Consider the following 21,697-nt stretch of genomic DNA (forward strand, 5'->3'; position numbering starts at 1 on the left):
TGCTGTGTGTTTATCTACAACATGCCTTTGATCGAATCCTGGCCTAAATCTGGGTAGGACAATGCAGTGATTTAATAGGTTGTTGTTGAGGTGTTTCATTTCCCTTTGCAGACGTTGTGATAGTGTTGTTGAATCCAGTATTTCTCCCCCTCCTAGATTTCTCAGACTCTGATAGGTTGGAACGGTTCTTTGATTCTGAGGATGAAGAATTTGAAATTCTGTCCCTGTGATGATCGAATACAATCATATGTCCCGGCAGAAACCCCAACGATTCTTCTCTGCATCAGAAGGGAAGCCATAGGGGGACAGGAGATAATAACATCACTAGCCAGCCTGGCAACGATGGCGTAGTGATGTGTCAACACAGTTGTCTTCTGAACAGCCACTGACTGCCCTGTGTCCAATGAGGAGACTCCTTGCTAGGAGGTGGTGATACAAGGTAGTGGGAGCTTTCAGGACCAATTCAGTGCATCTTTACATGTTTCCATTAAGTCTTAACACTTCAAAAGGAAATATTTCAAGTGATATGGTGCCTTTACCCGCCCTTAAAAGCTGAATTTCCATAACACAGTTGACTAGTGTTTAATCCATAACGGTTTACTACTATACTTTTTGCTTAGGTCACTGATATCTGAAGTCTGTATTAACGGATGTAAACCAACATTTGGTTAAGTGAAATTCGCAGATCCAAATAGATTATCTTGTTCATTCAGAGTATCGTTGTCATGTTAAATCTCTCTGTACAAAAACACTGGCTCATTGATTTACTCAATCCATGAAGATGAATGATGAACAGACCATTTGAAATGTTAATAAGGACGAAATAAAGTTACAGCTTGGACATTTATTTCATTTACTTGTTTGTGTTTTTTTTTTGTGAAATAATGATTTGAAAGAGTTGACTATACCCACTTAAATATCGTAACATACAGTTTGCAGTTTCATATTCAAGCTTCTTCTTGTGTACTAGGCACTGTTGGGTGGAATCTCCAGAGGATAAATTTGGTCTCCTGGTCCAGGCTCACTTCCACAGCTCCCCGATTGGCTCATTCTCTGCTGCTTTGATGGCATCAACACTGTGGTTCTTAATGTCAGCGTGCACATCTTCAATGTTCCTGGCTGCATCAATCACCTGGGAGATGACAACAATATCTTGGTGAATTTCCCATTGAAGAGCACAATGTAACATGTTTGTGCCGTGCTGTATTATGGTGGGACAAACCAATGGCCAAATCTCCAGATTCTCCCACTTCTACCAGTGTACACTCCCATTAATAGATTAAAGTATTGGATAGGTGTAGTAATTGGCTGGAGGGGAGTTTCCACCATTGTTAAATCAATGATAAGGAGTGTGAAAGTGCAAACATAGGAAGTGTGGAGAATCAGGACACAGTTTCTTACCTGCCACTTGACAGAGGAGTCCTTCATCAGAAGTTCAAACTTCTGCTGTACGGCCTTCTGGAAGACGGTGGTCTCATATCTCTCTGTCCCAAACTGACCCCGCTGGGCGGCCTCGGAGGGGCTGAGCTGCAGGAACATCACCAGGTCTGGCTTGGGCAGCCCCTTGTCAGGATTCATACACCAGTCCAGACTGAAACCCTGCTCGGCAGACAAACATGAACTGGCTCGTTATGGCATAAGACCTACTGGCTTGTTATGTCAGAGTGAATGGACTGTCTTTCCATCGGCCCTGTGCAGTGATGTAGTGGTGCCTGGTGAAGAGACTGCTGTCTTTCCATCAGCCTTATGCAGTGGTGCCTGGTGAAGGTAAGGCCCCATGTGAAAAATCCTATGTTTTCATATAGATTTCTGATTTTCAGTCAAAAATCACATTTTTAACAACAAAAAAAGACAAAAATGTGTTGTTCTAAGTCCACAACAATGCTTAAACTGTCAGGAGACCATTTTTCAGGTCTGGGATAAATAAAAATTAAATATCTTTTTGGAGAGTGTAGTTGCCCTTTAATTAAATTGAGCAAAACAAAATGTCCTCCCCATTGACACAGCTCAGCATTAAATCGTTCTGTCAGGTAAGCTAACATTAATCAACATTTAATTGGGAAGGTTTGTTTGATAAAGCCTTTATTCATCCAAACAGTGTATGATGACTGGATTGAGCATTGCAAATAGCCAACTAACCAAGACTAACAACCAAACTTTTTCAATACCTGGTTTGCATACAGATAGCTGATGTTCTGAAAGAGCTGCAAAATCTGGACCCCTACAAATCAGCCGGGCTAGACAATCTGGACCCTCTCTTTCTAAAATGATCCGCCCCAATTGTTGTAACCCCTATTACTAGCCTGTTCAACCTCTCTTTCGTATCATCTGAGATCCACAAAGATTGGAAAGCTGCCGCGGTCATCCCCATCTTCAAAGGGGGAGACACTCTAGACCCAAACTGCTACAGACCTATATCTATCCTACCCTGCCTTTCTAAAGTCTTCGAAAGCCAAGTTAACAAACAGATCACCGAGCATTTCGAATTCCACCGCACCTTCTCCGCTATGCAATCTGGTTATGGGTGCACCTCAGCCACGCTCAAGGTCCTAAACGGTATCATAACCGCCATTGATAAAAGACAGTACTGTGCAGCCGTCTTCATCGACCAGGCAAAGGCTTTCGAGACTGTCAATCAGCGCATTCTTATCGGCAGACAACAGCCTTGGTTTCTCAAATGACTACCACGCCTGGTTCACTAACTACTTCTCAGATAGAGTTCAGTGTGTCAAATCAAAGGGCCTGTTGTCCGGACCTCTGGCAGTCTCTATGGGGTACCACAGGGTTCAATTCTCAGGCCGACTCTTCTCTGTATACATCAATGATGTCACTCTTGCTGCTGGTGATTCTCTGATCCACCTCTACGCAGACACCATTCTGTATACTTCTGGCCCTTCTTTGGACACTGTGTTAACTAACCTCCAGGCGAGCTTCAATGCCATACAACACTCCTTCCGTGGCCTCCAACTTCCCTTCAATGAAAGTGAAACTAAATGCATGCTCTTCAATCGATCACTGCCCGCCCATCTAGCATCACTACTCTGGACGGTTCTGACTTAGAATATGTGGACAACTACAAATGCCTTGGTGTCTGGTTAGACTGTAAACTCTCCTTCCAGGCTCACATTAAGCATCTCCAATCCAACATTAAATCTAGAATTGGCTTCCTATTTAGCAACAAAGCATCCTTCACTCATGATGCCAAACATACCCTTGTAAAAACTGACTATCCTACCGATCCTTGACTTCGGCGATGTCATTTACAAAATAGCCTCCAACACTCTACTCAGCAAACTGGATGCAGTCTCACAATGCCATCCGTTTTGTCACCAAAGCCCCATATACTACCCACCGCTGCGACCTGTGTGCTCTCGTTGGCTGGCACTCGCTTCAAATTCGTCGTCAAACCCACTGGCTCCAGGTCATCTATAAGTCTTTGCTATGTTAACCTGTTAGGGCTAGGGGGCAGTATTGACACGGCTGGATAAAAAACATACCCGATTTAATCTGGTTACTACTCCTGCCCAGTAACTAGAATATGCATATAATTATTGGCTTTGGATAGAAAACACTCCAAAGTTTCTAAAACTGTTTGAAAGGTGTCTGAGTATAACAGAACTCAAATGGCAGGTCAAAACCTGAGAAGATTCTGTACAGGAAGTACCCTGTCTGACCATTTCTTGGCCTTCTTTGCCATCTCTATCCATTACAAAGGATCTCTGCTGTTATGTGACACTTCCTACGGCTGCCATAGGCTCTGAGAAGGCGGCAAAAAGCTGAATCGTGGCTTTGCAGGCTCTGGCTGAAAAAAAGTAGCGCGTTTGGGTATTGGCTGGTTACAGTACTGTGAGACTCAGGCTCGTGCCCGCGTCGACCGAAAGCTTTGTTTTCTTTCCTCTGTTTACCTAAACGGAGATTCCCGGTCGGAATATTATCGCTTTTTTTACGAGAAAAATGGCATAAAAATAGATTTTAAACAGCGGTTGACATGCTTCGAAGTACGGTAATGGAATATTTAGAATTTTTTGTCACGAATTGCGCCATGCTCGTAACCCTGATTTACCATTTCGGATAGTGTCTGGAACGCATGAACAAAACGCCGCTATTTGGATATAACGATGGATTATTTTGGACCAAACCAACATTTGTTATTGAAGTAGCAGTCCTGGGAGTGCATTCTGACGAAGACAACAAAGGTAATCAAACTTTTGTAATAGTAAATCTGACTTTGGTCAGGGCTAAACTTGGTCGGTGTCTAAATGGCTAGCCGTGATGGCTGGGCTATCTACTGAGAATATTGCAAAATGTGCTTTCACCGAAAAGCTATTTTAAAATCGGACACCTCGATTGCACAAAGGAGTTCTGTATCTATAATTCTTAAAATAATTGTTATGTTTTTGTGAACGTTTATCGTGAGTAATTTAGTAAATTGTTAGTAAATTCCCCGGAAGTTTGCGGGGGTATGCTAGTTCTGAACGTCACATGCTAATGTAAAAAGCTGGTTTTTGATATAAATATGAACTTGATTGAACAAAACATGCATGTATTGTATAACATAATGTCCTAGGTGTGTCATCTGATGAAGATCATCAAAGGTTAGTGCTGCATTTAGCTGTCTTCTGGGTTTATGTGACATTATATGCTAGCTTGAAAAATGGGTGTCTGATTATTTCTGGCTGGGTACTCTGCTGACATAATCTAATGTTTTGCTTTCGTTGTAAAGCCTTTTCGAAATCGGACAGTGTGGTTAGATTAACGAGATTATTGTCTTTAAAATGCTGTAAAATAGTCATATGTTTGAGAAATTGAAGTAATAGCATTTCTAAGGTATTTGAAAATCGCGCCACGGGATTCAACTGGCTGTTGCGTAGGTGGGACGAATTCATCCCGCCTAGCCCAGAGAGGTTAACTTGTTATGGATAGGGGGCAGTATTTTCACGGCCGGATAAAAAACGTACCCGATTTAATCTGGTTATTACTCCTGCCCAGAAACTAGAATATGCATATAATTAGTAGCTTTGGATAGAAAACACTCCAAAGTTTCTAAAACTGTTTGAATGGTGTCTGTGAGTATAACAGAACTCAAATGGCAGGCCAAAACCTGAGAAGATTCTGTACAGGAAGTACCCTGTCTGACCATTTCTTGGCCTTCTTTGTCATCACTATCCAAAACAGAGGATCTCTGCTGTAACGTGACACTTTCTAAGGCTCCCATAGGCTCTCAGAAGGCGCCAGAACGTTGAATGATGACTCTGCAGTCTCTGGCTGAAAAACAGTAGCGCATTTGGATAGTGGTCGATCTGAGAACAATGAGACGGGTGCGCGCGTGCACGTGAAGAGTCCATTTTACATTTTCAGTCTTTGAACGAAAACAACGTCTCCCGGTCGGAATATTATCGCTATTTTACAAGAAAAATCACTTAACAATTGATTTTAAACAGCGTTTGACATGCTTCGAAGTACGGTAATGAATATTTTAAAGTTTTTTGTCACGATATGGGCCGGCGCGTCACCCTTTGGATAGTGTCTTGAACGCACGAACAAAACGCCGCTATTTGGATATAACTATGGATTATTTGGAACCAAACCAACATTTGTTGTTGAAGTAGAAGTCCTGGGAGTGCATTCTGACGAAGAACAGCAAAGGTAATCCAATTTTTCTTATAGTAAATCTGAGTTTGGTGAGTACCAAACTTGGCGGATGTCAAAATAGCTAGCCTGTGATGGCCGGGCTATCTACTCAGAATATTGCAAAATGTGCTTTCACCGAAAAGCTATTTTAAAATCGGACACCGCGATTGCATAAAGGAGTTCTGTATCTATAATTCTTAAAATAATTATGTTTTTTTGTGAACGTTTATTGTGAGTAATTTAGTAAATTCACCGGAAGTGTTCGGTGGGAATGCTAGTTCTGAACGTCACATGCTAATGTAAAAAGCTGGTTTTTGATATAAATATGAACTTGATTGAACAAAACATGCATGTATTGTATAACATAATGTCCTAGGAGTGTCATCTGATGAAGATCATCAAAAGGTTAGTGCTGCATTTAGCTGTGGTTTTGGTTTTTGTGACATTATATGCTAGCTTGAAAAATGGGTGTCTGATTATTTCTGGCTGGATACTCTCCTGTCATAATCTAATGTTTTGCTTTCGTTGTAAAGCCTTTTTGAAATCGGACAGTGGTTAGATAAAGGAGAGTCTTGTCTTTAAAATGGTGTAAAATAGTCATATGTTTGAAAAATTGAAGTTTTCGGATTTTCGAGGAATTTGTAATTCGCGCCACGCCCTATCATTGGATATTGGAGCGGTGTTCCGCTAGCAGAACATCTAGATGTAAGAGGTTAAGCTCCACCTTATCTCAGCTCACTGGTCATCATAGCGACACCCACCCGTAGCACGCGCTCCAGCAGGTATATTTCACTGGTCACCCCCAAAGCCAATTTCTACTTTGGCCGCCTTTCCTTCCAGTTCTCTGCTGCCAATGACTGGAACTAATGGCAAAAATCACTGAAGCTGGAGACTCATATCTCCCTCCCTAACTTTAAGCATCAGCTGTCAGAGCAGCTTACAGATCATTGCACCTGTACACAGCCCATCTGTAAATAGCCCACCCAACTACCTCATCCCCATATTGTTATTTATTTTTTTGCTCCTTTGCACCCCAGTATCTCTACTTGCACATTCATCTTCTGCACATCTATCACTCCAGTGTTTAATTGCTATATTGTAATTATTTCACGACTATGGCCTATTTATTGCAGTACCTCCCTAATCTTACTTCATTTGCACACACTGTATATAGACTTTCTATTGTGTTATTGACTGTACGTTTGTTTATTCCATGTGTAACTCTGTGTTGTTTGTGTCGCACTGCTTTGCTTTATCTTGGTCAGATCGCAGTTGTAAATGAGAACTTGTTCTCAACTGGCTTACCTGGTTAAATAAAAGTGAAAAAAATATATAGGATATGTAAACATTATTAAAGTGGATTAATTTAAAGTGACTAGTGATACCTTTATTAAGTCCATTTATTTAGTGGCCAGAAATGTGACTCTATGTTGGCAGCAGCCTCTCTATGTTCGTGGTGGCTGTTTAACAGTCTGATGGCCTTGAGATAGAAGCTGTTTTTCAGTCTCTTGGTCCCAGCTTTGACGCACCTGTACAGGCCTCGGCATCTGAACGGTAACGGGGTGAACAGACATTCTACTTATTTCACACGCGTAGCATTAAAAAGTTTGCCTTTTGGACCACGTGCTCTAAGACCCTATCGGCGTTCCATAGAACGTGGTCTGTTTTAGTTCTAAGCCAATAGCATTTGAGCCTCTCTATTCCTGTTGCTGTTATATAGCAAAGCGCCTGGAATTTTCGTTTTTGTGAGTTCAGTATTTAGCTATTGAAATATTTGTTCGCTATTTATAATGACATGCAGAAGAAGGGCTCTCATTGTGCTCGAAGTAGTGGACAAGGCAGGGAAAACGACACAATGTAACAAGCTAGTCCAAGCACTGCAGGATAGCGGACGGCAAACTGAGATTATGACATTTCCAGGTAAATTGACTTTATTATCCGTGGCTACTAATTTATCAAAATTAAAGGTATTTTTCCTCATAATTCTGTGGTTTGAAGCCTCTTTGATTGCTAATTTACCTAGACCCAAATCTCTCGGATTACATATTCCTTTTGCCTTGCCCGGTTCCCCCGTCTGGGTGGAGTTTGGGCCACATGGCGATGCAAAATGAATTCGCCTTTGACTAAATGCTCTTCCCGTATTACTCTTGTTTGTACAGAAAGAACTACAAAGATCGGCCAGCTGATCAACTTCTATCTTGAGAACAAAAGCAACCTGGAGGATCATACAACCGATGGGAACTAATGTAATACACTCAAACATACAGAAGCATTGATCATCACATCAAATGGTATTGGTCACATACACATGGTTAGCAGATGTTAATGCGAGTGTAGGGAAATGCTTGTGCTTCTAGTTCCGACAGTGCAGTAATATCTAACAAGTAATCTAACAATTTCACAACAACTACCTTATACACACAAGTGTGAAGGGATGAATATGTACATATTTTCTTTATTTTAGTTTTATTTAATGGAAAGTTGAGAAAAAATTATCATTCACAATTGCCACCTGGCCAAGATAAAGCAAAGCAGTTCGACACATACAACAACACGGATGAGCGATGGCCGTGCAGCTTAGGCAAGTATATACATATGATGAGTAATGTAGGGTATGTAAACATTATATAAAGTGGATTTATTTAAAGTGACTAGTGATACCTTTATTAAGTCCAATTATTTAGTGGCCAGAGATTTGAGTCAGTATGTTGGCAGCAGCCACTCTGTTAGTGATGGCTGTTTAACAGTCTGATGGCCTTGAGATAGAAGCTGTTTTTCAGTCTTTCGGTCCCAGCTTTGATGCACATGTACTGACCTCGCCTTCTGGATGATAGCGGGGTGAACAGGCAGTGGCTCGGGTGGTTGTTGTCCTTGATGATCTTTTTGGCCTTCCTGAGACATCGGGTGGTGTAGGTGTCCTGGAGGGCAGGTAGTTTGCCCCCGGTGATGTCTTGTGTAGACCTCACTACCCTCTGGAGAGCCTTTTACGGTTGTGGGCGGAGCAGTTGCCGTACCAGGCGGTGATGCAGCCCGACAGTATGCTTTGTGAGTGTTTTCGGTGACAAGCCAAATTTCTTCAGCCTCCTGAGGTTGAAGAGGTGCTGTTGCGCCTTCACCACGCTGTCTGTGTGGGTGGACCATTTTAGTTTTTCCGTGATGTATACTACCGGGAACATAAAACTTTCCACCTTCTCCACTGCTGTCCCGTCGATGTGGATAGGGGGGTGCTCCCTCTGCTGTTTCCTGAAGTCCACGATCATCTCCTTTGTTTTGTTGATGTTGAGTGTGAGGTTGTTTTCCTGACACCACACTCCGAGGGCCCTCACCACCTCCCTGTAGGCCGTCTCGTTGTTGGTAATCAAGCCTACCACTGTCGTGTCGTCTGCAAACTTGATGACTGAGTTGGAGGCGTGCATGGCCACGCAGTCGTGGGTGAACAGGGAGTACAGGAGAGGGCTGAGAACGCACCCTTGTGGGTCCCCAGTGTTGAGGATCAGCGGGGTGGAGATGTTTCCTACCCTCACCACCTGGGGGCGGCTCGTCAGAAAGTCCAGGACCCAGTTGCACAGGGCGGGGTCGCCCTGTGACGAGTTTGGAGGGTACTATGGTGTTGAATGCTGAGCTGTAGTCGATGAACAGCATTCTTACATAGGCCGTCCTTGTCCAGATGGGTTAGGGCAGTGTGATTGTGTCATCTGTGGACCCATTGGGGCGGTAAGCAAATTGGAGTGGGTCTAGGGTATCAGGTAGGGTGGAGGTGATATGATCCTTGACTAGTCTCTCAAAGCACTTCATGATGACAGAAGTGAGTGCTACGGGGCAATAGTCGTTTAGCTCAGTTTCCTTTGCTTTCCTGGGAACAGGAACAATGGTGGCCCTCTTGAAGCATGTGGGCACAGCAGACTGGGATAGGGATTGATTGAATATGTCAGTAAACACACCAGCCACCTGGTCTGCGTATGCTCTGAGGACGCGGCTAAGGATGCCGTCTGGGCCGGCAGCCTTGCGAGGGTTAACACGTTTAAATGTTTTACTCACGGTGAAGGAGAGCCCACAGGTTTTGTTAGCGGGCCGTGTCAGTGGCACTGTATTGTCCTCAGAGTGAGAAAATAAGTTGTTTAATTTGTCTGGGAGCAAGACAGTGTCCGCGACGGGGATGGTTTTCTTTATATAATCCGTGATTGACTGTAGACGCTGCCACATACAGTTGAAGTCGGAAGTTTACATACACTTAGGTTAGAGTCATTAACTCATTTTTCAACCACTCCACAAATTTGTTGTTAACAAACTATAGTTTGGGCAAGTCGGTTAGGACATCTACTTTGTGCATGACACAAGTAATTTTTCCAACAATTGTTTACAGACAGATTATTTCACTTTGTTTACAGACAGATTATTTCAAGTTTACATACACTAAGTTGACTGTGCCTTTAAACAGTTTGGAAAATTCCTGAAAATTGTGTCATGGATTTAGAATTTTCAAATAGACTAATTGACATAATTTGAGTCAATTGGGGTGTACCTGTGGATATATTCCAAGGCCCACCTTCAAGCTCAGTGCCTCTTTGCTTGACATCATGGGAAAATCAAAAGAAATCAGCGAAGACCTCTAAATACAATTGTAGACCTCCACAAGTCTGGTTCATCCTTGGGAGCAATTTCCAAAATGCCTGAAGGTACCACGTTCATCTGTACAAACAATAGTACGCAAGTATAAACACCATGGGACCACGCAGCCGTCATACCGCTCAGGAAGGAGACGGGTTCTGTCTCCTAGAGAAGAAAGTACTTTGGTGCGAAAAGTGCAAATCAATCCCAGAACAACAGCAAAGGACCTTGTGAAGATGCTGGAGGAAACAGGTACAAAAGTATCTATATCCACAGTAAAACGAGTCCTATATCGACATAACCAGAAAGGACACTCAGCAAGGAACAGGCCACTGCTCCAGAACCGCCATAAAAAAAGCCAGACTACGGTTTGCAACTGCACATGGGGACAAAGATCGTACTTTTTGGAGAAATGTCCTCTGGTCTGATGAAACAAAAATAGAACTGTTTGGCCATAATGACCATCGTTATGTTTGGAGAAAAAAGGGGGAGGCTTGCTAGCCAAAGAACACCATCCCAACCATGAAGTATGGGGGTGGCAGCATCATGTTGTGGGGGTGCTTTGCTGCAGGAGGGACTGGTGCACGTCACAAAATAGATGGCTTCATGAGGATGGAAAATTATGTGGATATATTGAAGCAACATCAAAACATCAGTTAGGATGTTAAAGCTTGGTCGCAAATTAGTCTTCCAAATGGACAATGACCCCAAGCACACTTCCAAAGTTGTGGCAAAATGGCTTAAGAACAACAAAGTCAAGGTATTGGAGTGGCCATCACAAAGCCCTGACCTCAACCCTACATAAAATGTGTGGGCAGAACTGAAAAAGCGTGTGCGAGCAAGGAGGCCTACAAACCTGACTCAGTTACACCAGCTCTGTCAGCAGGAATGGGCCAAAATTCACCCAACTTATTGTGGGAAGCTTGTGGAAGGCTACCCGACACCTTTGACCCAAGTTAAACAATTTAAAGGCAATGCTACCAAATACTAATTGAGTGTATGTAAACTTCTGACCCACTGGGAATGTGATGAAAGAAATAAAAGCTGAAATAAATCTACTATTATTCTGACATTTCACATTCTTAAAATAAAGTGGTGATCCTAACTGACCTAAGACAGGGATTTTTTACTAGGATTAAATGTCAGGAATTGTGAAAAACTGAGTTTAAATGTATTTCGGTAACGTGTATGTAAACTTCCGACTTCAACTGTATGTCTCGTGTCTGAGCCGTTGAATTGCGACTCTACTTGGTCTCTATACTGACGCTTAGCTTGTTTGATTACCTTGTTTAGGGAATAGCTACACTGTTTGTATTCGGTCATGTTTCCGGTCGCCTTGCCATGATTTAAAAGCAGTGGTTCGCGCCTTCAGTTTTGCACGAATGCTGCCATCAATCCACGGTTTTTGGTTAGGGAAGGTTTTAATAGTCACCGTGGGTACAACATCACCGATGCACTTGCTAATAAACTCGCTCACCGAGTCAGCGTATACATCAATGTTGTTGTCTGAAGCTATCCGGAACATATCCCAGTCCACGTGATCGAAGCAATCTTGAAGCCTGGAATACGATTGTTCGGACCAGCGTTGAACAGACCTGAGCACGGGCTTTTCCTGTTTTAGTTTCTGTCTATAGGCTGGGAGCAACAAAATGGAGTCGTGATCAGATTTGCCGAAAGGAGGGCGGGGGAGGGCTTTGTATGCGTCGCGGAAGTTAGAGTAGCAATGATCCAGAATTCTGCCGACTCGAGTCGCTCATTCGATGTGCTGATAAAATTTAGGGAGCCTTGTTTTCAGATTAACTTTGTTAAAATCCCCAGCTACAATAAATGCAGCCTCAGGATATATGGTTTCCAGTTTACATAGAGTCCAGTGAAGTTCTTTCAGGGCCGTCGAGGTGTCTGCTTGGGGGAGGGGATATACACGGCTGGGATTGTAATAGAAGAGATTTCTCTTTGTAGATAATGCGGTCAGCATTTGGTTAAGGAATTCTAGGTCAGGTGAACAAATAGACTTGAGTTCCTGTATGTTATGATTACACCACAAGTCATTAATCATAAGGCTTACACCCCCGCCCTTCTTCTTACCAGAGAGATGTTTGTTTCTGTCAGCGCGATGAGTGAAGAAACTGGGGGCTGTACCGACTAACATATCCCGAGTGAGCCATGTTTCTGTGAAACAGAGCGATGTGCCCGTCTATGGAGCCTGACCAGAAGACCGCTCCGTCTGCCCCTTCTGTGGCGCCGTTGTTTTGGGTCGGCTACTGGGATCAGATCCATTGTCCTGAGTAGTGTTCCGAACAGAGGATCCGCTTCGGGAAAGTCGTATTCCTGGTCGTAAAGTTGGTAAGTTGACGTTGCGCTGATGCACTATTGTAAAGTGGTTGTTCCACTGGATATTATAAGGTGAATGCACCAATTTGTAAGTCGCTCTGGATAAGAGCGTCTGCTAAATGACTTAAATGTAAATGTATATCCAATAAGAGTTAAGATTTCCTGGGGTAACAATGTAAGAAATAATAGATAATAAAAAATACTGCAAGTTTCCTAACATGAAGTGAGGTGATGGGGGTCAGTCACCCTGGGGTCATGATAAGAGCTGCACCAAATGATTGATGTATTATAATAATTGCTTATGTTGTATTAATGGAAGGGGAAGGGCTATAAGACCATCCCCCACTACATTTATAGGGTCCTGGACCATAGATTAGCAATATATGCATTACAAGGTTTAATACTGGTCCACAGTTCTTTTCTAGTCTCTGCCTCTTATAAGAAACGGTCTGAGCAAATGTGTGAGCCATTGCAGTCAAAACAGGGTGTTTGTGAGAAAGCGCCTCAAGGCTGAAAGAGAGACAGAGACCCCTGCAGGGGAGTAAATAGATAAGAGACAAGTCAGACATACCACTGTAAGCCACATGTGAATGTAAAATTACTGCTGAGCCCCTAAAAAACACTGGACTATTGTTTTCTGCTGCAAGTTTGTATAACTCTATATGCATGGGCTTGGTCTCATGAGTAGAAGGTGTTGATGTAGGCAGTTACATCACTAGGTGTTCGACTGCAAGCATATTAAAGCAACTTTGACCATTTTATTTTGCAGAACTTACTCTGAAACATTGGTGCTGTGTTTCTGTTGTCAACTTCTGTCTGCAATTGCATTAATAAAGGTTTGTTTGGTTTACTTAAAGGGATAGGACCCAGATTCCATTCCCTATGGCTTCCACTAGCTGTGAACATTGTTTCAGGCTTTTATTCTGAAAAATGAGGGAGAATGACCACATTGAGTCAGTGGATAGTGAGATGTCCGCAGAGCTGGTTACTGACCGAGAGCGCGCCTTTATTGTTTTTCTTTTATATTGACGACGCTATTGTCCGGTTGAAATATTATCGATTATTTAGGCTAAAAACAACCAGAGGATTGATTATAAACATCGTTTGACATGTTTCTACAAACTTTACGGATACTATTTGGAATTTTCGTCTGCCCGTTGTGACCGCATTTGAGCCATTGGATTACTGAACAAAACGCGCCAACAAAATGGAGGTTTTTGGATATAAAGAGGGACTTTATCGAACAAAAAACATTTGTGTAACTGGGAGTCTTGTGAGTGCAACCATACGAAGATCAAAGGTAAGTGATTCATTGTATTGCTATTTCTGACTTTCGTGACTAGTCTACTTGGCTGGTAACTGTATGTAATGTTTTGTCTGCTGAGCGCTGTCCTCAGATAATTGCATGGTTTGCTTTCGCCGTAAAGCCTTTTTGAAATCTGACACGGCGGCTGGATTAACAACAAGTTAAGCTTTATTTTGATGTATTGCACTTGTGATTTCATGGAAGTTAACCTCTCTGGGCTAGGCGGGACGAATTCGTCCCACCTACGTAACAGCCACTGGCAGCCTGTGGCGCAATTTTCAAAATCTTAAAAATCCTATTACTTCAATTTCTCAAACATATGACTATTTTACAGCTATTTAAAGACAAGACTCTCGTTAATCTAACCACACTGTCCGATTTCAAAAAGGCTTTACAACGAAAGCAAAACATTAGATTGTCAGCAGAGTACCAAGCCAGAAATAATCAGACACCCATTTTTCAAGCCAGCATATAATGTCACCAAAACCCAGAAGACAGCTAAATGCAGCACTCACCTTTGATGATCTTCATCAGATGACAACCCTAGGACATTATGTTATACAATACATGCATGTTTTGTTCAATCAAGTTCATATTTATATCAAAAACCAGCTTTTTACATTAGCATGTGACGTTCAGAACTAGCATACTTCCGGGGAATTCGCTAACATTTTACTAAATTACTCACGATAAACGTTCACAAAAAGCATAACAATTATTTTAAGAATTATAGATACAGACCTCCTCTATGCACTCGATATGTCCGATTTTAAAATAGCTTTTGGTGAAAGCACATTTTGCAATATTCTAAGTACATAGCCCAGGCATCACGGGCTCGCTTATTTAGACACCCGGCAAGTTTAGCACTCACCATAATCATATTTACTATTATAAAAGTTTGATTACCTTTTGTTGTCTTCGTCAGAATGCACACCCAGGACTGCTACTTCAATAACAAATGTTGGTTTGGTCCAAAATAATCCATCGTTATATCCGAATAGCGGCGTTTTGTTCGTATGCGTTCCAGACACTATCCGAAATAGTAAAGAAGTGTCGCGCATGGCGCAATTCGTGACAATAAAATTCTAAATATTCCATTACCGTACTTCGAAGCATGTCAACCGCTGTTTAAAATCAATTTTTACGACATTTTTCTCGTAGAAAAGCGATAATATTCCGACAGGGAATCTCCTTTTCGGCAAACAGAGGAAAAAATCCCAAAGGCGGGTGCGGTCGGGTCACGAGCATAAGCCCAGTGTCCCTTGATCGGCCACTTGAGAAAGGCGATAATGTGTTTCAGCCTGGGGCTGGAATGACGACATTCTGTTTTTTCCCGGGCTCTGAGCGCCTATGGACGACGTGGGAAGTGTCACGTTAGAGCAGAGATCCTTAGTAAATGATAGAGATGGAAAAGAAGTTCAAGAAATGGTCAGACAGGCCACTTCCTGTAAAGGAATCTCTCAGGTTTTGACCTGCCATTTGAGTTCTGTTATACTCACAGACACCATTCAAACAGTTTTAGAAAATTTAGGGTGTTTTCTATCCATATGTAATAAGTATATGCATATTCTCGTTACTGGGTAGGAGTGGTAACCAGATTAAATCGGGTATGTTTTTTATCCAGCCGTGTCAATACTGCCCCCTATCCTAAACAGGTTAAATATTTATAGTAATTTAATTTGTATTTGGCGCTCTGCAATTTCACCAGAAGTTGTCGAGATGGGACGCTAGTACTGTTCCATAAGAAGTTAACCTGTTACAGAAAGACGTTCCGCTGTCGGAACCCCTCGCCAACAGCCAGTGAAATTGCAGGGCGCCAAATTCAAAACAACAAAAATCTCAATTCAAATTTCTCAAACATACAAGTATTATACACCATTTTAAAGATAAACTTCTCGTTAATCCAACCACAGTGTCCGATTTCAAAAAGGCTTTACGGCGAAAGCATACCATTAGATTATGTTAGGACAGCGCCTAGACAAGAAAAACCACAGAGCCATTTTCCAAGCAAGGAGAGGCGTCACAAAAACCAGAAATACAGCTAAAATTAATCACCAACCTTTGACGATCTTCTTCAGATGACACTCCCAGGACTTCATGTTACACAATACATGTATGTTTTGCTCGATAAAGTTCATATTTATATACAAAAAAAACATTTTACATTGGCGCATAATGTTCAGAAAAGTTTTGCCTCCAAAACTTCCGGTGAATGAACACATCAATTTACAGAAATACTCATCATAAACATTGATAAAAGATACAAGTGTTATGCATAGAATTAAAGAAACTTCTCCTTAATGCAACCGCTGTGTCAGATTTCAAAAAAGCTTTACGGTGAAAGCACACCTTGCAATAATCTGAGTACAGCGCTCAGCCACCCAAACAAGCCATACAGATACCCGCCATGTTGGAGTCAACAGAAATAGCATTATAAATCACAAATAGCATTATAAATATTCACTTACCTTTGATGATCTTCATCGGAATGCACTCCCAGGAATCCCAGTTCCACAATAAATGTTTGATAAAGTCCATATTTAAGTCCAAATACTTTGTTTGCGCGTTCAGTTCACTATTCCAAATGCACAATGCGCGAGCACTAAGTTCAGACAAAGTCAAAAAAGTTCTATTACAGTTCATAGAAACAGGTCAAACGATGTATAGAATCAATCTTTAGGATGTTTTTATCATAAATCTTCAATAATATTCCAACCGGACAATTCCTTTTTCTTTAGAAATGAAAAGGAACTCAGCTCGCTCTCACGGCCGCACGCGTGACTGAGCTCATGGCATTTTGCCAGACACCTGGTTCAAACAGCTCTTATTCTCTCCCCATTCACAGTAGAAGCATGAAACAACGTTCTAAAGACTGTTGACATCTAGTGAAAGCCTTAGGAAGTGCAATATGACTCCACAGACACTGTATATTGGATAGGTATTCACTTGAAAATCTACAAACCTCAGATTTCCCACTTCCTGGTTGGATTTTATCTCAGGTTTTTGCCTGCCATATGAGTTCTGTTATACTCACAGACATCATTCAAACAGTTTTAGAAACGTCAGTGTTTTCTATCCAAGTCTACTAATAATATGCATATATTAGCTTCTGGGCCTGAGTAGCTGGCAGTTTACTCTGGGCACGCTTTTCATCCGAACATGAAAATACTGCCCCTTATCCCACTGAAGTTAAGGACATCATGGCACTGAAAACAATGGATACACTCTACAAGAGAACCAAGGAAATGGTTAGGTATGTGAAGGGTCATCAAGTTATAGCAGCAATCTACCTCACCAAGCAAAGTGAGAAGAAGAAGAGAACCACATTGAAGCTGCTAGGCAACACCATTTGGAAGGAGAAGGAGTCTCTCCAAGGAATGGCCAGATCCAGGTCTGCCGATATGGACAGCCCCATCAGGAGGATCTTCCTGGATGGTGTATTTTGGGAGAGCCTGAAACTCCTGAAACCTATAGCAGTAGCCATTGCACGGATTGAGGGAGACAATGCCATCCTGTCTGATGTTCAGACTCTGCTTGCGGATGTAAGAGAATATATCCGTATTGCCCTGCCCACTTCACTGTTGCTCCAAGCAGAGGAAACAGCAGTTCTGAAATGCATCAAAAAGTGTGAAGACTTCTGCCTGAAGCCCATACACGCCGCAGCATACATGTTGGACCCCAAGTATGCTGGCAAGAGCATCCTGTCTGGTGCAGAGATCAACAAGGCCTATGGTGTCATCACTACTGTGTCTCGCCACCTTGGCCTGGATGAGGGCAAGGTTCTTGGCAGTCTGGCGAAGTACACTTTCAAGCAAGGGATTTGGGATGGAGATGCAATATGGCAGTCGTGCCAAAATATCCCATCAGCCACCTGGTGGAAGGGACTTTGTGGATCTGAGGCTCTTTCCCCTGTTGCCTCCATCATCCTCCAAATCCCAACATCAGCTGCCTCAGAGCGCAACTGGTCCTTGTTTGAGAACACACACACACACCAAAGCACGCAACAGGCTGACCAATACAAGGGATGAAACATTGGTGGCCATCTGGGCATATTTTAGGCTTTTTGAGCCTGACAACAAGCCATTCTCAACAAGGTTGGTAAGTGACAGTGAAGATGTCTGATGTTCAAGAGGTGGACATTGAGGAGGTCCAGTGAGAAGACATGGAAGCCTGAGAGGAAGATCTAGAACCAAAGCTTTGGTTTCTAGACTATCATTTTACAGATGTATGTTGAAAACGTTTTTGGGAGATGCGATGGATCATTCAATATTCCGTTTCTTTTGTTGTTCAGTGAAATCATCCCATGTGAAGAGTCAACTCTTTTAATTAGTAAAATTTGTAACTAAATAGATTATTTTTATTTCTATTGGAAGGATTTAATCATTTGCAATTATGTCTACTTATGATAAGGTAAAAGGTTTATGTTTCTGTCTCCATATGATATGGTAAATGTATCCAATGCAAAAAACATCTACATTTAAATGGTACTAATATTAATTTGCATATATTTCCATTAATTCCCACAGAAAGTTTCCACCTCTGAATAATCCCCAAAATTTGCAACCCTATTGGTTACTGTCATTTCAGCTTCACGAGCCTGTCACATACTGCAGGCCTAGGTCCAATAGGTCCACCACTGAAGGTTCAATAGGTTCACCACTGAAGGCCTAGGTCCAATAGGTTCACCACTGAAGGGTCAATAGGTTCACCACTGAAGGTTCAATAGGTTCACCACTGAAGGCCTAGGTTCAATAGGTTCACCACTGAAGGTTCAATAGGTTATTCACCACTGAAGGCCTAGGTCCAATAGGTTCACCACTGAAGGTTCAATAGGTTCACCACTGAAGGCCTAGGTTCAGTAGGTTCACCACTGAAGGTTCAATAGATTCACCACTGAAGGCCTAGGTTCAGTAGGTTCACCTGAAGGCCTAGGTCCAATAGGTTCACCACTGAAGGCCTAGGTCCAATAGGTTCACCACTGAAGGTTCAATAGGTTCACCACTGAAGGTTCAATAGGTTCACCTTCACCACTGAAGGCCTAGGTCCAATAGGTTCACCACTGAAGGTTCAATAGGTTCACCACTGAAGGCCTAGGTTCAGTAGGTTCACCACTGAAGGTTCAATAGATTCACCACTGAAGGCCTAGGTTCAGTAGGTTCACCTGAAGGCCTAGGTCCAATAGGTTCACCACTGAAGGCCTAGGTCCAATAGGTTCGCCACTGCACAAACATGTCTATAATAGATATAACGACTGTTACAATTTCCCCCGTCTTCCCTTACTAGTAGTGAGCACGTAACTTTCCAACAATTTCCCCCACTCTTCCCTACCAGCGAGTCAAGCAAATTCAGCCAAAGTTTGAGGCTATTTTTCAATGAAAGTAAAAATCCCAGGTTTCAATAGACGATAAGATATGTTTCAAGAAAGGAGTGTATATATATTAGAGGTCGACCGATTAATTGGGGCCGATTTCAAGTTTTCATAACAATCAGAAATCGGTGTTTTTGGATGCTGATTTGGCCGATTTAAAAAATATATATATTTTGAATTCTATTTTTTTACACCTTTATTTAACTAGGCAAGTCAGTTAAGAACGCATTCTTATTTTCAATGACGGCCTAGGAACGGTGGGTTACCTGCCTTATTCAGGGGCAGAACGACAGATTTTTACCTTGTCAGCTCGGGGATTCAATCTTGCAACCTTACGGTTAACTAGTCCAACGCTCTAACCAGCTGCTTTACATTGCACTCCACGAGGAGCCTGCCTGTTACGCAAATGCAGTAAGAAGCCAAGGTAAGTTGCTAGCTAGTATTAAACTTATCTTACAAAAAACAATCAATCAATCATAATCACTAGTTAACTACACATGGTTGATGATATTACTAGTTTATCTAGCCTGTCCTGCGTTGCATATAATCGCTTAGGTACACGTTGCTCCAACGTGTACCTAACCATAAACATCAATGCCTTTCTTCAAATCAATACACAATTTTATATTTTTAAACCTGCATATTTAGTTAATATTGCCTGCTAACATGAATTTCTTTTAAATAGGGAAAATGTGTCACTTCTCTTGCAACAGAGTCAGGGTATATGCAACAGTTTGGGCCGCCTGGCTCGTTGCGAACTGTGAAGACTTTCTTCCTAACAAAGACAGCCGACTTCGCCAAACGGGATGATTTAACAAAAGCGCATTTGCGGAAAAAAAAGCAAAATTGTTGCACAACTGTACCTAACCATAAACATCAATGCCTTTCTTAAAATCAATACACAGAAGTATATATTTTTAAACCTGCATATTTAGCTAAAAGAAATCCAGGTTAGCAGGCAATATTAACCAGGTGAAATTGTGTCACTTATCTTGCGTTGATTGCACGCAGAGTCAGGGTATATGCAACAGTTTGGGCTAACTCATTTGCCAGAATTTTACGTAACTATGACATAATATTAAAGGTTGTGCAATGTAACAGGAATATTTAGACTTAGGGATACCACCCGTTAGATAAAATACGGAACGGTTCCGTATTTCACTGAAAGGAAAAACGTTTTGTTTTCGAGATGATAGTTTCCGGATTCGACCATATTAATGACCTAAGGCTCGTATTTCTGTGTGTTTATTATATTATAATTAAGTCTATGATTTGATAGAGCAGTCTGACTGAGCGGTGGTAAGCAGCAGCAGGCTTGTAAGCATTCGTTCAAACAGCACTTTTGTGCGTTTTGCCAGCAGCTCGTCGCTCTACAGCTTGCGCTGTTTATGACTTCAAGCCTATCAACTCCCAAGATTAGGCTGGTGTAACCCATGTGAAATGGCTAGCTGGGGAGTGCGCTAATAGCGTTTCAAACGTCACTCGCTCTGAGACTTGGAGTAGTTGTTCCCCTTGCTCTGCATGGGTAACGCTGCTTCGAGGGTGGCTGTTGTCGATGTGTTCCTGGTTCGAGCCCAGGTAGGAGCGAGGAGAGGGACGGAAGCTATACTGTTACACTGGCAATACTAAAGTGCCTATAAGAACATCCAATAGTCAAAGGTATATGAAATACAAATCGTATAGAGAGAAATAGTCCTATAAGTCCTATAATAACTACAACCTAAAACTTCTTACCTGGGAATATTGAAGATTCATGTTAAAAGGAACCACCAGCTTTCATATGTTCTCATGTTCTGAGCAAGGAACTTAAACGTTAGCTTTCTTACATGGCACATATTGCACTTTTACTTTCTTCTCCAACACTTTGTTTTTGCATTATTTAAACCAAATTGAACATGTTTCATTATTTATTTGAGGCTAAATAGATTTTATTGATGTATTATATTAAGTTAAAATAAGTGTTCATTCAGTATTGTTGTAATTGTCATTATTACAAAAAAGGAAAAAAAAATTGGCTGATTAATCGGTATCGGCGTTGAAAAATCATGATCGGTCGACCTCTAGTATATATTTGGCCTGGCGAAGCGCTTTAATGTGCTGACTGATTGGAAGCTGATAATGAGTTTTATTTACGCCGCTGGTCTTGGGAAGAAATGTTGAGTCCTCACTGTCCAAGACCAAGTCACGACAGAGTACAAATGTATTCCAAACTGAGACAAGACCGACACACTCAATGTGTGGTCTCGAGACCGGACTCGAGTACTACAACACTGCAGGAGGGGGTATTTCAGGCAGAGCAAAACGTGATCGGGGTAACCACAGACAGTACATACAGAACAGGCTTGGCGCTGGTGAGAGTTGTGTGTAATGTTTTAATGAACACACAGGCTTGGCGCTGGTGAGAGCTGTGTGCATTGTTTTAATGAACTCACAGGCTTGGCTCTGGTGAGAGT

At 42.0% G+C, this 21,697-nt stretch overlaps 2 protein-coding genes across 5 annotated transcripts in view; one reads left to right on the plus strand and one right to left on the minus strand.

Annotated features, from left to right (window-relative positions):
* atg4b (autophagy related 4B, cysteine peptidase) overlaps positions 1-852 on the plus strand; it is a 142,565-nt gene extending 141,713 nt beyond the window's left edge. For 3 of the 4 annotated variants that reach the window (XM_045687145.1, XM_045687144.1, XM_045687146.1), the window contains one exon: positions 157-852. In XM_045687145.1, the coding sequence (XP_045543101.1) occupies positions 157-230 (74 nt within the window). In that variant the 3' untranslated portion in view covers positions 231-852. The remainder of the gene's footprint in view (positions 1-156) is intronic. The other variant, NM_001139775.1, reaches the window with a different exon arrangement.
* The window catches only part of dtymk (deoxythymidylate kinase (thymidylate kinase)), a 40,790-nt gene continuing 19,922 nt past the window's right edge, over positions 830-21,697 (minus strand). The window contains exons 4-5 of the mRNA XM_045687963.1: positions 1,402-1,599; positions 830-1,132 (exon numbers count right to left, since the gene is read on the minus strand). Of these exons, the coding sequence (XP_045543919.1) occupies positions 1,022-1,132; positions 1,402-1,599 (309 nt within the window). The 3' untranslated portion in view covers positions 830-1,021. The remainder of the gene's footprint in view (positions 1,133-1,401; positions 1,600-21,697) is intronic.

The sequence above is a fragment of the Salmo salar genome, chromosome ssa10, assembly GCF_905237065.1.
Source record: "Salmo salar chromosome ssa10, Ssal_v3.1, whole genome shotgun sequence".
In the NCBI taxonomy this organism is placed as follows: domain Eukaryota; kingdom Metazoa; phylum Chordata; class Actinopteri; order Salmoniformes; family Salmonidae; genus Salmo; species Salmo salar.